At 36.4% G+C, this 18,245-nt stretch overlaps 1 protein-coding gene across 1 annotated transcript in view; it reads right to left on the bottom strand.

Annotated features, from left to right (window-relative positions):
* Positions 1-442: 442 nt before the first annotated feature.
* Positions 443-18,245, bottom strand: part of LOC137640206 (cytochrome P450 CYP12A2-like) — a 19,271-nt gene continuing 1,468 nt past the window's right edge. The window contains exons 2-11 of the mRNA XM_068372750.1: positions 16,432-16,894; positions 14,314-14,578; positions 13,888-14,004; positions 5,706-5,782; positions 5,083-5,281; positions 4,548-4,800; positions 3,566-3,732; positions 3,228-3,306; positions 1,865-2,068; positions 443-806 (exon numbers count right to left, since the gene is read on the bottom strand). Coding sequence (XP_068228851.1) covers positions 687-806; positions 1,865-2,068; positions 3,228-3,306; positions 3,566-3,732; positions 4,548-4,800; positions 5,083-5,281; positions 5,706-5,782; positions 13,888-14,004; positions 14,314-14,578; positions 16,432-16,894 — 1,944 coding nt within the window. The 3' untranslated portion in view covers positions 443-686. The remainder of the gene's footprint in view (positions 807-1,864; positions 2,069-3,227; positions 3,307-3,565; positions 3,733-4,547; positions 4,801-5,082; positions 5,282-5,705; positions 5,783-13,887; positions 14,005-14,313; positions 14,579-16,431; positions 16,895-18,245) is intronic.

Genomic DNA, 18,245 nt, shown 5'->3' with positions numbered 1-18,245 from the left:
GAAGCTCGCCAGGAAGGCACTTTTCTAAAAGGACCTCAACAGAATTTTCTTCAGATAGTTTTTCTTAGCAATGTCTTCGACCTTTGCCGCAAGATAGCCTTTAACCTTTACTTGATGATTTAAGTATGCCCTCTGCAGACATTAATCCAAAAATATTTACTTCCATGATTCGAAATATGAAACAAACCCAAAAGAAAGATAAATCCAGGAAGATAAAAGACTTCAAGTAAACAGCGCGTTTGCTTTTCCTTCGAATGAGATCATATCCGTGTTGGTAGATCATTAAAAGTGACTTATGATAATCACGTATTTACCCAAATAGTCTAATTTGCTTATGGTCACGGTAGGAATTAGGTGAAGGCTTGCATGTTTTAGATTCTGATATTCTGTGTCTAAAACGGTTTTATGGAGGAGGATAAACAAAATCCATTTTGATGAAAAAGTTAAGTGTTTTTGACATTCTTAAATCTTTTCTGTGAATGTACATAGGTAGGCAATCAGTAAAAGGGGTATATAAGTTCTGGTGAAAGTAAAAAGTACACTAAAGATATAAAAATAAAACTGCATTTATTATTCTAATGATTAGTAAAACATAATGCAGCTGCTCTATCCAATACGAACATAAGAACCAAATTGCATAATTTATAGAGACGAGGAAATACAACAGTGATGTAACATCGTATAAACTATAAACTTCTTCTTCTGTCGGTGAACGTGAACTTGAGCGGCTGGAGAGGTCCGTAGGCGAGTCTGTTGACGAGTTGAATGTCTTCGTACTTGTAATCGACTTCGAATTCACTTAGGATCTGTTAAGAATGGAAAAAATGAGTTAGAGAAATAAATGCGTTCGGATTCTGTTTAGAACTGGAAGAAGTGGAAGGTAGACTAATACACTCAAGATAAGTTAGCATTGAAAGAAGAAGAAGAAGAAGAGTTAGATGGAAGAAATTTCGTATGTATTTGATTAGAATTTGAAGAATTAGCTATGAAGCCCAATATGATGTTTCAAGGTTAGGGAAAAAGGAAAATCGGCAAGTATTATGTAGATATAAAAAAAAAAGATAGTAATTGAAGAAAAACAATGCATATGAACTTTCATCTAACATAAAGGAAATAAGTGCAAACTGTTAGGTGAAATTTCCATTAATAGAATTATCGAAAATAAAGATGAAGTATGAAATGCGAACATAACAAAAGCTTTAAAAAGAAAAAAACTAATTTCGTATCGAAAATATAGGAACTTACAATAATATGGTCTTGACAAATATTTCTCTGTAAAAGGTAAAGCTAAGTTCATTAGACTGAATTAATCCTTGAAACTTACTCTAAACTCGAAGTTAACAGCCAGGGCAATACAGAAATAAACAATGATAAAAAAGACCAAGGAACTAAATAAACACAACTAAGTAAATAGAATTTTAAAACCTCATGTAATTAAGATTTATATGGTAGCCTATTGGAAACATCCCTGCCTGGTGTTTTTCCAGACCCGGGTTCGATGACCCGCTCAAGGTCGATAGTTTCTTGTAGTGTCTGGAAACCTCACTCTCCATGTGAGCAAAGGATTGGGGGTTTGGGGTAGCCAAGATGTCTACTTGCTGAGTCATCAGCATCCATTGCTTGGCCCCTCCTGGTGCTAGCTTGGATGGAGATGAGATTAAGGGCTGATCATGTGTATACATGATCAGTCTCTAGGGCATTGTCCTGCTAGAGAATTGTCACTGTCCCTTGCTTCTGCCATTCATGAATAATCTTTAAACCTTGAGTAAATTACGATAAAGAATTGTTTTATAATAAAAAAGATAACTAAAGCCTTTAAATAAACGATCGAAGAAAAATGAAATAAAAGATTAAAAACCCTTACTCTAGCTACTAAACATATGACTTCCTGATAAGCGATCCTTCTTCCTATACACATCCTGGGTCCAAAAGAGAAGGGCAAGAACCCGAAGTGGTGCCTGGGCGCAAGGGGCGAACCCCTCAGGAATCTCTCCGGCAGGAATTCGGACGCCCTTGGGAAAAAACGCTCTTGGAGGTTCACCAACATCGTTGGTACGACGACTTGCCACTGACAAGGAAGGAAAGAAGAGAATAATGTTAAGTATTTATCACCTTTTTTATTGCATAGGTTAAAGCTATAGCCATAGTCTCCGTCCCATGGTCTTCCACTGTAATGGGCAGGGTTGTCAGGCTGGCCTTTTTGGGCCAAAAAACTCCACATCTGTCCCTTTTTTCGTGCTAGATACCTAAATTTGGCCTTTTTGAAATGACATACAGTTCACATGCTCGAGGGTACACTCGGGCACACTATTCTATCTTATTTCTCTTTCTCTTGTGTGTTTTTTTTTTTAAGTTTTTTATAGTTTATATATGGAAAATTTATATTAATGTTGTTGTTCTTAAAATGTTCATTTTAATTATTCATTACTTCTCTTGTAGTTTATTTACTTCCTTGTTTCCTTTCCTCTCTGGGCTATTTTTCCCTGTTGGAGCTTTGGGCTTATAGCATCCTGCTTTTCCAACTAGGGTTGTAGTTTAGCTAATAATAATAATAATAATAATAATAATAATAATAATAATAATAATAATAATAATAATAATAATGATGATGATAATTAGTTTGTTTTTTTAGAACTGAAATTATAGTATATTTAGTACCTGTATAAAAGACTTTATATCGATAACATCCTTTAGTGACAGTGTTCAGAAACTAGAAAATCTCTTAATTGAACTTTTTTATAGTTTGATAATTATAAATCTTTACATTTTCACATTCTTAGTTATCTTACTGTTATAATGACCCAGATATTTTCAAATTTCATAGCAGTAAACAATGAATTATGAATACATCTTTATTCACATTATTCTGTTTCTTTCAATTTCACTGGTATGCAATACAAATTAAGCATCTATCGATACAGATAATATGTAAAAACCAACATTCACGAAAAATTGAATTTGTCTGATGGCATTTGTGATGACCATTTCAGTGTCAATGACCTTAGATGTCAGGATGCCTGAAAACCTCAAATTAATCAATCAAATCTTGTCTCTTCTGAAGGAATTCTAAACTTGGCAGTCAAAATATCAATAAAGGTTTATGCTGCATATTGAGTGAGCATTACATCTCTCCAGTTGATATAGAAATACATTTCTATATAGAATTATCTTTCTAAGAGTATCTCGACCCTTTCATCAAGGCTAAATGTAAAATAAAAGCCTCTTACCCCTTTTGGAATGAGGTATCCACTTAATACGGTATCGTGTGTCAACTTTCTAGTAATTCCAACGTTCACAGGCATTACTCTGGAAAAGGAAAAGGAATATTTATATTTCGGTAAATTTTCGAGATTTTAACTGATGCTCTACCTTTCGAGACATTATTAATTCATCTATGCTGACATCAATCAAATATAAAAGAAAAAAATAAAATTGTGAGGTCAGATGAAGAGGTAGTACAGTAGTAGAAATTAAAAAGAATATTTTTTCTGAGCAATTAATTTTCATATTAGTCTCATTAATCAAGCTTGGTAACAAGATAACAATAGCAATGGCAACATCGAACCTTAAAGTCTCCCGAAAAACCGCTTTGGCATAAGTTAGAGAACCCAGTTGCTGGGGCGTGAGGTGTCGTGGATCCGGGACAATAGAGTGGATCTCTTCCCGAAGACGTCTCTGCTCTGCTGGGTTTCGAGACAGCAAGTACAGCATGTTACAAACGGTGTGCGAAGTCTGAAAGGAAAGAAATAGCAGCATTTGAAAAATTTGTTTTTCCTTTTCATGTGTACTACTTTGACTTCTGCTACTACCGTTGCGTCGTTGAAGTAGTAGTAATCATCAAATGTCTGGTTGAGGTAAGATGTATTGCATAGCCTAAGCAATTGCTGCAGTAACAACTGGGATAGTAGAATTGGTAGAAGCTTAGTGTTAATAGCAACTATTTCAGCAATGATTTAATGTAAACGTTTAAGAAGAATTAATGGTTTCGATATCTACAGAGATTTGCTTCAGATAACCCGGTAATACCAGGGATAGTAATAGCTTAGTGTTAATAATAACTATCTAAGCAATGAATTCAGTGTGGACTTTAAGAAGAAGAAACGATTCTGATATCTACAGCCGTTTGCTTCAGATAACACGATAACAATAGGAATAGTAAAATTAGTAAGTAGCTTAGTGTTAACAGAAACTATCTAAACAAGGATTTTAATGCAGACTTTTAAGAAAAATGAATGGTTCAGATATCTAAACATATTTGCTTCAGATAACTGTTACTGCTCTGATGAGTCTTAGCTGATGTGGAAAGCAATCCAGAATGCTATAACCTATAGTCAATTCTCTTTAGTGAGGCAGATTTGCACAGACTCGCAGGGGTGCCCTTTTAACTCGGAAAAGTTTACTGATCGGTGATTGGTTGGGAAAGATAATCCTAACCAATCAGCGAACAGGAAACTTTTCCGAGCTATAAAGGGCACCGCTACAAGTCATTGCAAATGCGCCTCATTAAAGAAAATTGAGTATAGACCTAGACCGTGGCTGTAACTAACCGTGTCGATGCCGGTAGCCAGCATATCCAGCAAAAAAGTCAAAACGTCCTCTTTGCTCAAACCGGGCGACTCGAGCAGCGTCTCCAACAAAGTCCTCGATTCTGTCGACGTGCCTTTCGAAGTGCAGTTGTGGTAAGGGCAGGCGGAGGAATTTCGCAACGCATTTCCATTTCTTTCGCCCACTTCTTGTTCTGACAAAGCAAGCCGAGCTTTGATTATCTCTTGCGTGCCCTGTATTGCTTCCAGTGCAACCCTGCATGAAAAAAATTGTCATTTATGTGATCGTGAGCTAATTACGGCCATGTATTAAATGGGGTCCAGTATCAGTGGGGTTGATCAATATTAACATTTTGGTAAATAAATTATAAAGTGAGATCATGAAATTTCAGCAACGGCAAAAGAAAAACAAAACATTGGCGTAATCCGCAAAACGTTAGATATACGCCATCTGCATAACAGATACGTAAACATTCAAACGCTCGCTGAATGACGCAGTTTTTATGCAGTATTATAAACACTAAAATTACATACTTACTCGGTGAAGATGTCGTGCGCTTCTTGAAGCTTCTTAATGGACGCGGTAGGAAAGTATTGCCATATCTTGACGTTTTCCGTCTCATGCAAAGCTTCCAAAAGTTGTTCCACTAAGTAAACTAATCGCGAATTCGAAGACTCTTCTTCTTGGTTTGGGTCCAGTATCCCGAGCCTCCTCTCCAGGGCAATGGTGCCGAGAGCTAAAAACCGTAATTTATTTTTTTTATCATTTATATTCTATATATCAATTCATTCAAATTATTTCACTATAGAGAGAAAGAGTTCATTATTAGAAAATCGTCAATTTAATTTCAGTCCATGTTTAGTAGTTAGAGTAAGGGTCCTTAACCTTTTCATTTATTTTTCTTCAATCCTTTAAACAATTCTTTAGTTCTTATCCTTTTTTATCAAACAATTCTCTATGTCGTAATTTGTTTAAGGTTTAAATTTTGCTTAATGAAAGGTTGATGGCAATGAAACAAATAATTATAAAAAAGAATATTGCAAATATTACGGCATTGAAAAGAAAAGCGAAACATTTGATAATTTGGAAATTACTTAAAAAAAAAAAAAAAAAAAAAAAAAAAAAAAAAAAAAAAAAAAACTTGAAATCTAACATCTTACATTCGAGAGCCCATTTATAAAGTTCCCTTTTGAAGGTTCCGGGTACCTCGTTGTTGCCGTCTCGAGAGCAACGTATCCTAGAACGTAAATAAAAGGCTGTCGTTCAAAAGGAACATGATCATATGTAACATTATTTTCAAGTTATACTTATTTCAAAATTACAACTTTCATTTGATCGAAATTAAGGCATGGTATTATATGATGAAACATACACACACACACACACACACACACACACACGCACACACATTATATATATATATATATATATATATATATATATATATATATATATATTTATATATATTTATATATATATGTATATATATATATATATATATATATATATATATATATATATATATATATATATATATATACATATATACATAAAATATATATATATATATATATATATATATATATATATATATATATATATATATATATATATATGTATATATATATGTATGTCTATATATATGTATATATTTATTATTATTATTATTATTATTATTATTATTATTACTTGCTAAGCTACAACCCTAGTTGGAAAAGCCAGATGCTATAAGCCCAGGGGCTCCAACAGGGAAAATAAACCAGTGAGGAAAGGCAAATAAAATATTTTAAGAGGAGTAACAACATGAAAATAAACATCTATATAAACTATAAAAACTTTAACAAAACCAGAGAAAGAGAAATAAGATAGAATAGTGTGCTCGAGTGTACTCTTAAGCAAGAGAACTCTAACCCAAGACAGTGGAAGACCATGGTACAGGGGCTATGGCACTACCCAAGACGAGAGAACAATGGTTTGATTTTGGAGTGTCCTTCTCCTAGAAGAGCTAATTACCATGGCTAAAGAGTCTCTTCTACCCTTACCAAGAGGACAGTGGCCACTGAACAATTACAGTGCAGTAACCCCCTTTAGTGAAGAATAATTGTTTGGTAATCTCAGTATTGTCAGGTGTATGAGGACAGAGGAGAATTAGTAAAGAAGAGGCCAGACTTTTCGCCGTGTGCGTGTAGGCAAAGGGGAAATGAACCGTAACCAGAGAGAAGGATCCAATGTAGCACTGTCTGGCCATTCAAAATACCCCATATCTCTCTAACGGTAGTATCTCAATGGGTGGCTGGTGCCCTCGCAAACCTACTACCTATATATATATATATATATATATATATATATATATATATATATATATATATATATATATATATATATGCACGTGTTTATGTAACTTTCTGTCAAATTACCATAATAAAAAGGAAAATGCTAAAACATTCTACGATTGTATCAAGCACTGTACATGAAGGTTTGTATGACTTGAAACATTATTAAGTCACTGTGGAGGATTAATTTTTGTTTTATTTCTTATTTTTGTTTGCAAAATCCAGAGAGAGAGAGAGAGAGAGAGAGAGAGAGAGAGAGAGAGAGAGAGAGAGAGAGAGAGAGAGAGAGAGAGAGAGAGAGAGAGAGGTGAGGTAGTTAGTGTATCGATTGTTTATTGTGAAAAAGAATGTTGGAATAATTGAATGTTTGTTTACCTTTTAGCTAGGTTAGGACAGTAGTAAATGTTTCGGAGCGAATGCCTTTTTTGATTGACTGCGACTTGAGGCATTTGTGTGTGTGTGTGTGCACGCTGGATTTGGATATTTGATTGATTTGAACCGCGTTGGAAGTGATCATTTATTTTTTGAGTGAGTACAGTTTTGTTTATATTTGCTTGTCGTGATTGTGAATAGTAGAAAGTTTATTATTTATCTTTCATTATAGTGCGATAGTTTAGTTAGTTAGGAGTGTTTGTAAGTGTTTTGTTTTGTTTTTATTTTCAGGCCGTGATTCCTCCTTGGAATTCCTTATTCCTCCTGGCTAGTACAGTGGTAACGTGTTTGCCTCGCATTCGCGAGGCAAGAGATCGATCCCCGCCCAGGGCCATGAGTTTAAGCAGTTTACTGGGGAGGCTACTGCTGTGGTAGGGCACCACAGTGGGGGGTTGGGCTTGCCCGGCTGACGTTCTGGTGAGCATCTATTCTGATGGAACTGGAACTGAAACCAGACACCTTAAACCTTAGACACTTTAAGATAGTGTTGATGACCTGGATTGTTCCAAAGGATTTCCATTTGACTGCTCTTTGAAACGAAAGACCCATTGATCACCGGACTTTGAATTTGTTTTGGATCTGTTTATTGCGTTTGATGATGATGAATATGATGATAATGATAATGATTACGCTCACGACTCAAATTAATTAATACATTTTTGGATTGACTGAGAGTCAGTGTTGCCATAGTGTGGCGTTGCAACCGAGTTGTGGCGTTGGGCTTAAAGGACTGTTACCCCTTGTGTGGACGGTGTCCACACATATATTATATGTTCAAGTGTTTTTGTTTGTTGGTTTTTGTTAGTGTTAATTTTTTTGTGATTTATTTTGAGATTTATTTGAATGCAGTTTATTTTAGTATTAAGTGATTACTATAGTTTTAAGGTTATAGTTGTATGTGTGGTTGCTGGCGTTTTTTCTTTCTTTTTAGAATATTCTAAACTATAAGGAAATATAGTTTTAAGGGAATGTTTAGTTTTTTTACCTTTTGTTAAAGAGTCTGGTATAGATAACGTAAGGGGAAAGTTTGTTTTGTTGAGACAATTGTCAGTAGGTGTGATTCTGGGTGTGGGGCTTGTTTTTGAAACATCCCGCCACATCACCAATTTTATCTTTTCAATTTTCTGATACAAGAAAATAAATGAACTCCCTGCCTTTTAATTTGTGATCCATGGGAATAATATTCTCTTCATCTTTAAATATCAGGGAAATCGCTTGAGAATTAGGGGTGGGTGGAGGCTGAGTAAGTAAAGAGGCCCCCACACCATTACCCTGATGACTTGGGAGTTGGGAGGAAGTTATGTTATCACCCCCATTTGTTCGTTTCTTTGTGTGTGAACAACTTCCTGGCCACAATTTTGCTCATAGGGTAGTGAAACATTCAGGGATTAATTGCTATGTTGAGACGTGGATGTGATTCAATTTCGAAAATCATAGGTTAAAGGCCAAGGTCAAGGTCGAGCAAAAGGTCGAGAAATAAGCTTCCGTGGCGGAGGTCGGTGCTCTACTGAGTACCCCTCTAATCATAATTGCAGTAAAGTATTTACGCACCCAACTTCTGTATGGATGCTAAAGTTTTGATCTTGTGGGGTTTTGTAGCGAATTGTTTGATAATTTTTCTTTTTCAGGTCTTGCTAGTCAGACTAGAAATGACAAACTCTTCTCAAGCTAATGCTAAAGGTCGATGTACCAGATTGACCAAGGGTGCAATGAAAGGATTTTAGCTCTGGAACAAACAACAATCATAAGGAACTGTTTCATTTGATGTATCTCGCTAATGACTCTTTTATGGACTTAGTCAGCCATGTCGAGAGAAGATGACAGAATGGCCCCAAGTCGAGGCCCTTTGTGTCAATAGGCGTAGGAGGAGATGACGAGTTCTGGAAGCCATATGAAAATCCTTCTCTACCTAAAGTATTTTATTTCGGCAATTTTTAATTCTAGAACTATTTGGAATGACCTTCTGTAATTTAGAGAGGAAGATTAGTTATTGAATAAACTGGCTTGTTACCTTCTGAAAACTAAAGAGGGTAATGCAAGTAGAGCTGTAAATGAGATATGAATTTTGATGTTAGGCTTTTCACTCTTTAATTTTTTATCGAATGAGGTCTTGAGTACATGTATGCAGAATAAGTTAGAATCTTATGACCAGTGATAATAGGCAGAAGGCTTTCAATGCCAAGGGTATGGTAATGTTGACCAGATTTAAGATTAATCTCCAGCTAGAGAACTCGTAAGCCAATGTGTAATGTTGCGACACAAAGTCCTGACGACAAAACTGTTAAGAATTTCCACATCTCCCTTGGGTGGTTGATGCAATCAAATTATGGTGTGACCCAGTAGCCATTGAAGGGTTATAAAGTCATGGTTAAATTGTTATTACTACGGCTAAATTCCAGTTGGATTTCGCAAAATATAGTAGTAGTTCTTGAAAATAATGGCTATTTTTACCCGGATTAGGATGAACTAAAGAGGAATCTAAATCTTAAATTGGTAACATTTATAAATCTAAAACCATAACTATTCTATTGCTTAAAATAAGATTTTTCAGCAAGATAAAAAACTATTCGTCTGTCTTTTAATGTTAGTTTTTCATATAGTAATTGCTAATATCCCGATCCACTTCCCTCATTGATTAATTCTGCTAGTTACCGGGGAGAACTTAAATCTTACCTTCGCATGCATGTTCTCGCAAGGACAGTCTGTTTAAAACGGGGAACAAAGGTGTTTCAATATTCATAATTGGGTTGAAATTACTTGGGGAAAAAGATAATTTCATACTATTCTATAATATACAATCCTGGAAGTAGGATAGTGAGGTAAGCGCACTAGATAAGGTGCATTATAAAGCCCTGTCCACACGACCGAGCATGCCCGACGGGCAAACAGTGATACCAGGCCACAATAGTTAGTGAAAATGAGGGTTAATGACGTCAGAAGAGGGAAAACTAAAGGCAAGGATCTGGCAACACTGTACGCTGGCAGATCAAGGCCGTCTTGAAAGACGGCCTTGGCCAGATCCCTGTCTGTGGTTTTCCCACTTCTGACGTCATTAATCCTCATTCTTACTAACTATTGTGGTCTGGTATCACTGTTTGCTCGTCGGGCATGCTCGATCGTGTGGACAGGGCTTAAATCTTACAAAAAGGTCTGCAACGTTGCCTTTAAAAGAAAAGCATAAAAATAAAAGTTTTAAAAACACTATAACGGTTTTACTATCTTGTTCGTAAAAGAATAAAAGTCGTACGGAAAAGTTTGTTTTTTCCCTTAGTATGTATCTTGTAATTTTTTTGTCCAAAATTATTGCTCGTTAGAAAAAAAAAATTATGGGATTATTGCGATTAATACCCAACCTTGCTTTTCCTACCTCGTTACTCTGCTAGTCTTCAAACCAGAATGTCATATTACCTCATTTTCATCTACAGAACATTTTCAATAATTACTCTTGACGAAAATATATATCTGGAGGAAAGGTCTTTTGATACATTTATCAAGAAATTTCATAATAACTCTAATGGACGGTTTTTTTTTTTTTTTTTTTTTTCAGGAGTAATGAATTGATTTTCGGAGTTTCAAAAAAGTTGATATCTTCATTGTCTAACATAAGAACAAATCGGTAATAAAGCCGTCAAAAACAGGAAAGTATAACTTTATGAATTAATATCTTTATTTCGGGATTTGCGAAGAAAGGAGAAACAAGTAAATAAAGTAATCAGTAAAAGAAATAAATTACAGCAATTATGCATTGAAGAGGAAATAGGTCATAACGAGACATACTGGTTGTGTCCTGCCTGCATGCTATAGTGTTTACCCCAGTGCAAGTGTTGAAGTGGGCTTTTGCTCATTTGAAGGAAGTTCCCGTGAATTTATTAATTTCATTACTAATGTTATCAATATCGAGAAACAGTATGAATAATTAAGTTTATTGTGAATAAAGTCACAAGGTTCCGCAGGTTAACTTCGTGTGTTTTGGCAGTATGCTCTCTTCATACAGTCCAACAAACTAGTAAACATTCAAAATTCAAATTCAAACAATTTATTGACAAACAGTGGTCAAAAGGAGCTGTTAGTGTTGCTAGACAGCCCACTCTATCTTCAATTTACATAAACGAACAAAAGCTAAGTACAAACGTAAAACCTAGTAATAATTTACATAAACCAAAAAATACATTTAGTAACAAATAGTTTTTACAAATGAAAACACCTTCTACATGAATAATTTCAAATTTACCCAAAGTAAATTAGCATAAACCTTATATGTTTATTTCACAGAGACTGAAATAGCAAACATTGCTTCAACAAAGGACAATTGAATGATTTGGCCATAGTTTTGCTTCTGACGTCATGTTTTCGCTCCCCATCAAAACAGCTGACGGAGCATGATATCTAGTAACTGTATTGGCACGGCAGGGAACTTCAGGTTAAGTTCAAGGTTATAAGCATTGTTAGATAGCTTAATACACCCAAATTCCATCATGTGACCGAACAAAGATTTATCTGCGCTGACTAAGACTTAACCTTATGAGATTACGGAAAGAAAGGCAAAACTCAGGCTATCCGTAAGAGACTACGGAAAGAAAAGGTAAAACTCAGGGTATCTGGAAGAGACTACAAAAAGAAAAGGTAAAACTCAGGCTATCCGTAAGAGACTACGGAAAGAAAAGGTAAAACTCAGGGTCTCTGTAAGAGACTACGGAAAGAAAAGGTCAAACTCAGGCTATCCGTAAGAGACTACGGAAAGAAAAGGTAAAACTCAGGCTATCCGTAAGAGACTACGGAAAGAGAAGGTAAAACTCAGGCTATCCGTGAGAGACTACGGAAAAAAAAGGTAAAACTCAGGCTACCCGTAAGAGACCAAGGAAAGAAAAGGTTAAACTCAGGCTATCCTTAAGAGACCACGGAAAGAAAAGGCAAAACTCAGGCTATCCGTAAGAGACTACGTAAAGAAAAGGTAAAACTCAGGCTACCCGTAAGAGACTACGGAAAGAAAAGGTTAAACTCAGGCTATCAGTAAGAGACTACGGAAAAAAAGGCAAAACTCAGGCTATCCGTAAGAGACTACGGAAAGAAAAGGTTAAACTCAGGCTCTCCGTAAGAGACTATGGAAAGAAAAGGTAAAACTCAGGCTATCCGTAAAAGACTACGGAAAGAAAAGGCAAAACTCGGGCTATCCGTAAGAGACTACGGAAAGAGAAGGTAAAACTCAGGCTACCCGTAAGAGACCACGGAAAGAATAGGTTAAACTCAGGCTATCAGTAAGAGACTACGAAAAAAAAGGCAAAACTCAGGCTATCCGTAAGAGATTACGGAAAGAAAAGGTAAGACTCAGGCTATCCGTAAGAGACCACGGAAAGAAAAGGTCAAACCCAGGCTATCCGTAAGAGACTACGAAAAGAAAAGGTCAAACTCAGGGTATCTGGAAGAGACTACGGAAAGAAAAGGTCAAACTCAGGCTATCCGTAAGAGACTACGGAAAGAAAAGGTCAAACTCAGGGTATCTGGAAGAGACTACGGAAAGAAAAGGAAAAACTCAGGCTATCCGTAAGAGACTACGGAAAGAAAAGGTCAAACCCAGGCTATCCGTAAGAGACTACGGAAAGAAAAGGTCAAACTCAGGGTATCTGGAAGAGACTACGGAAAGAAAAGGTAAAACTCAGGCTATCCGTAAGAGACTACGGAAAGAAAAGGTCAAACTCAGGGTATCTGGAAGAGACTACGGAAAGAAAAGGTCAAACTCAGGGTATCCGGAAGAGACTACGGAAAGAAAAGGTCAAACTCAGGCTATCCGTAAGAGACTACAGAAAGAAAAGGTCAAACTCAGGCTATCCGTAAGAGACTACGGAAAGAAAGGCAAAACTCAGGCTATCCGTAAGAGACTACGGAAAGAAAAGGTCAAACTCAGGGTATCTGGAAGAGACTACGGAAAGAAAAGGTCAAACTCAGGCTATCCGTAAGAGACTACGGAAAGAAAAGGTCAAACTCAGGGTATCTGGAAGAGACTACGGAAAGAAAAGGTCAAACTCAGGGTATCCGGAAGAGACTACGGAAAGAAAAGGTCAAACTCAGGGTATCTGGAAGAGACTACGGAAAGAAAAGGTCAAACTCAGGGTATCCGGAAGAGACTACGGAAAGAAAAGGTCAAACTCAGGGTATCTGGAAGAGACTACGGAAAGAAAAGGTCAAACTCAGGCTATCCGTAAGAGACTACGGAAAGAAAAGGTCAAACTCAGGCTATCCGTGAGGCCCTATGTCGAAATGGTGGAACTTCAAAAGTTCAAATTTTCAGCCAATATTTATATGTTGAACAGGCTAACATAAGTCTCTTTTTATAGTTTTTATATGAAAGATTTATATGGCGTTACTGTTCTTAAAGTGTGTGTGTGTTTTTTTTTGTTATTACTTTTTTGTAGTTTATTTATTAACTTATTCCCTTTCCTCACTGGGGTATTTTCCCCTGTTGGAGCCCTTGGCCTTATAGCATCCTGCTTTATCAACTAGGGTTGTAGTTAGACAATAATAACAATAACATAAGAATAACAATAACAATAATGATAATCAAATAAGTCTTGTAACTTACCTTTGAATAAATGCTTCCGCAACATCGTTCATTCTTGGGAGGTAGCGACCGACGATTTCCGAATTCGTGACGGGTTTCTGCACCTGTCTCCTCACTCTCCACCACTCTTCGCTCTGCCTTTAGGTGCGAATTGGAGTGAACATTTGTCAATTGATAACTAATGAGTGTTAAAGTCATTTTCGTTGTATTTAAAGATAAAATGCAAATGCTGAACACGGGATAATTTGTTATTGTTATTTGTATAAATTTTGTTTTAGTGTGAACACTATACTCGGTTGTGAGTCAGTTTTTCAATAATTGCCTTCACGAAGTTGAGGTCCGTAAAATGAAAAACAACAAACAAAAGCCTAATTGTAATTTGTTAAAATAAAACTCTGACGAATATCGTGCTAGAGCACAATCGGTTTCAAAGAGGGCTAAACGTACTCTGCCAATATACCAGCTTTTCCCTTGAAGACATCCTGGTAAGTGTCGGTTTTGCCATCAGCTCCCCCTGGTCCTCTAATCTTTTTGAGAGACTGCATTCCTGGTCGAATGGGGTTGTACATGGTAGACTGGAACATCTTTTGCACGTCACTTGGGTCAGTGATGAATATCATGTTGGGGTGACCTGGCATGTCCTTCCGGAAAATTGGTCCGAACTCATCTCTAACAGCCCTCCAGAAGAGGTACACGCGAGTGGGGTCGAAGTCTGAAGGAAGATTTAACCATTAGCGAAAAGTATGAGGAACAAAAGAACCAAGGTTAGAGAGTTAGATAAAAAGTAAGTTACAAAAGATAAAAGTTAAAGAAAAACTAATTATAATTGCGGATCAAGCGAACAAGAGTATACAGTAAGAAATAAATTTTGGTGACACTATAGATGGATATATACCAACCATTGTTTGCTATAGTATAATATCTAGCAACGATTTTCTGCTATAGTATGAGCTAAGTTCGAGCTAAGTTTGAGCTAAGTGATTAATAAAATCATTCAAATAACGTAAAAATATTTATATTTACACGGTAGGTCGCAAATATTAGCACCTAGATTCCTAAGTTAGTATTAGAAAAAAGTACCATCAGGAGAATGCAGTAATAAAACATCGCTTTTGGAAAATATGAAAATCATATTTTCAGATATATTAAAAAAAACTTCTTGAAAAGGCATATAAAAGAAACTAAGGAAATAAAATCATTCACCACATTTCGGCAAATACAATATGGCAGTTTATATATTAGTGGAAAAGTTGATTTTGTGTTAATCCAAAAAGGGTGTGCTTATTTCGGGGAAAGATTATCCATATTTAATTTCTTCCAGGTGAGTTCTCAAAGAATATCAAAACACAAAACAGCTGTTAGATATGGCGTTGAGAATTCAAGGGTTTTCGTAGGGCATTAGATCAACTGGCGTGAGTCAGCTTTGCTTTTTAAAAGTGCCTGTCTGTACAGGAAAAAGATTCTGTAATCGGCCATCATTAATCAAACAAATAATGTGAATATATCCGAAGGACAATTCGAAAGTGAGCGTAGTTTATGGTTTAAAGGCTGCTCATGAATGGCAGAGGTAAGGGGCAGTAACATTGCCCTATCTAGGAGGACAATGCTCTAGAGACTGACCACATACAGTATACATTTGAACATCTCCCAAGCCTTCTTTCAATCCAAGCTAGGACCAGGGAGGCCCGGGCAATGGCTGCTGAGGACTCAGCAGGTAGACCTATAGGCTCACCAAACACCTCCAGCCTTAGTTCACAAGGATGGTGAGGTCGCAGCTACTAAAATAACTAACGAGCCCCAGTCTGGTGATCATCAGGCAGAGAGGTTACCAATAGGCCACCACAACACCCTTCTGAATCCGATCATCAAATGATAATTCAGCAAGACCGACCACCAGATAACCATTCGATAGGTTTTAAAAGGTTAACTTCCGATCGGGTCAAGATTATAAAAACAAGAACGCACCTGGAAGGAATCAAATCTGAATAACCTTTAACCGAATCAACCACACCCTTTTTAGATCAATCTAAAATCAACTTTGCCTCTTTTATATAAACTACCTTTGTCAACTTCTTCTCTCATTTTACACCGAGAAGAAGGCCAATGTGTATTGGCTGAAATATAGTAAATGAGTTGTTTTCCTTAGTTTCTTTTATGGACCTTTTTAATACACATGTTAAACTGTTAGATTACAGTTAGACTAAATGCATATTTATAGAAACTTCTATAACGGATTGAATAATAAAACAAATCCTTAGATACATTTAAAATAAGCCTGTGTTCGAGTATATACATTAACCTCTGTCTTTGAAATGTAGAAGAAATATTATTCTAAGTCCAATTTCGGCCACTTCAAATACATGCTTCCTTCTCATAGAGGCCGCAGTCTCCCTGTATTATCTCATCCGTATAATATGATGAAGATTGAAGTGGAATAATCTATTCATGATAATTATCTAAGGACTAGAAATACAATTTAATTGCTTTCTCTTCAATAGAATTACATTAAAGAAGAACTGATGCAAAGAATATGAAGGAAAAGTTCCATAAATTTGCTAGACATACCTTTATGACTCAACATATAGGGCAGGGAACCAACCAAGGGCCATGATTTGGGACCCGGAAGTTCCGCCGCAGGGAGCGGCGAGGAACGATCAAGAGTCGCGGCGTCTTTCACCGAGAACGATCTCTCATTCAGCATCTTCTCGTCATCAAAGATGACATCAGCATTCTCTTCCATCAAGTTATAGGCTTCAAGATAAGGCAATGACTTGTTATTCTGGGAGTAAGACTGGTGGCCTATTAACAGCTCCGCCATTCCGTCAGCAGTCCTCGGCTGGGTAGATTCTGCCGGTTTGGGCTGGGTTGCCAGTCTTCTGCTGCCCCCTGAAATCGTGCGAATTGGGCTTCTTGTCCAGGTTAATACTTCATGATTTCTCAAAAAAAGAGGCAAAGATCTTCTGGTGAGATTTTGCCTGGTTTTCGACGACAAGTATGGCCACCTTCTCCATCCTCTTAAGGATCTCATCTGGGGGAAAGGGGATAAGAGTAAGATATCAACTTATAATTACCTCTATGTTAAGATACAATATTTTGTTGTAGCATCCTCAGATAATTGTAAGTCTGCTGTGAGAGAAGTTTGTTATATATGTCTGATTATCTTATTGTCAGATTGTTATGAAGATCACCCAAGCATCCGTAAAATACACGCCTCAGCTAAATCGGCAAAGTCATATCGTTATCCACTGATTGTGTTATCTTTGATAGAATTCATAACATTTCATCCCTATCATATTTACATATATCTATCGTTATTATCATTTGTTTTCCGCCAATAGCTCTTGACATATTGTTCTATTACTTACTAGTTGTGCTTCATTCACATCCTTTCAGTTTTAAACATGCAGGCTCGCGCGCAAGCACACCCACGGACAAAGCACACACACACATTTATATTCTCAGATATTAAGCGACAAAAACTTTAATTTGGATTTCTTTTACCCTGACAACAACTTAACTTCAAAGGAAATCGCATATGGGAGAAAAATTACCCTAGCAGAGATTTCAACAAAAACCTTTTTAATTTCAAACAGGGATTACTGACTTTCTCCATCCAGCAAACAAAATAGACGAGATTAATTTACTACTCTGCTCAGTCTCGTCGTTCGAATCAAAATCACTCCATTGCCATAATTATAATAAAGTACTTCGTTGGTTATTAAAAATCCACAGTTATATATACGCTTCATATTCTAAAAATACAGGAGCTTTCGCACTTTTTACAAAGTGCCTCTTCAGCGGAAAAGGAGGGCACTTTGTTGAAGAGGCACTTCGTAAAAAGTACAGAGTACAAAAGCTCCTGTTTTTTTTTTCTTTTTTTTTTCTTTTTTTTTTTTAAATATACAGCGTATATAACTGTGGACTAAATTTGATACCCAAGATTCTTAGACACGTCATGTTGTTTTCTTCAAGTTATTAAGCACTTCAAAGAACCAAGGCAGAAAAAAATGAACGGTGAAATCCTGACCAGTTTTGTCTCATCTAGTTTAGACATTTCCAAAAGGATTGGTGTATAGTGATATGAATTTTCCTTATATATGAAATGAAGGAAGTACGAGTATGCATAAAGACCCCTGCAAAATATTATAGCACCCACGAGTAGGTGTACATACTTTCTTTGCGCCTGAGGTGAGAGTCTCCATTAACAGTTGGTTTCCTATTTTAGTGTGGATTTAGTAAAAAAAGATTTGGTAATGAGTTCAGTACTGGTCTTACTCACTGGTGAGTAAATTATTTATAAGTGTTGTATGCTTATCCATGCCGTCTCCTTAATTTACTTTCTGAAGAATTCGACTCTCCAAGTATAAGTCCGCTTCAAA

This window comes from Palaemon carinicauda, chromosome 4 (assembly GCF_036898095.1).
Source record: "Palaemon carinicauda isolate YSFRI2023 chromosome 4, ASM3689809v2, whole genome shotgun sequence".
Classification (NCBI taxonomy): Eukaryota; Metazoa; Arthropoda; class Malacostraca; order Decapoda; family Palaemonidae; genus Palaemon; species Palaemon carinicauda.
Note: the sequence above shows the minus strand (reverse complement) of the source record. Positions and strands in the feature narration are given on the sequence as shown.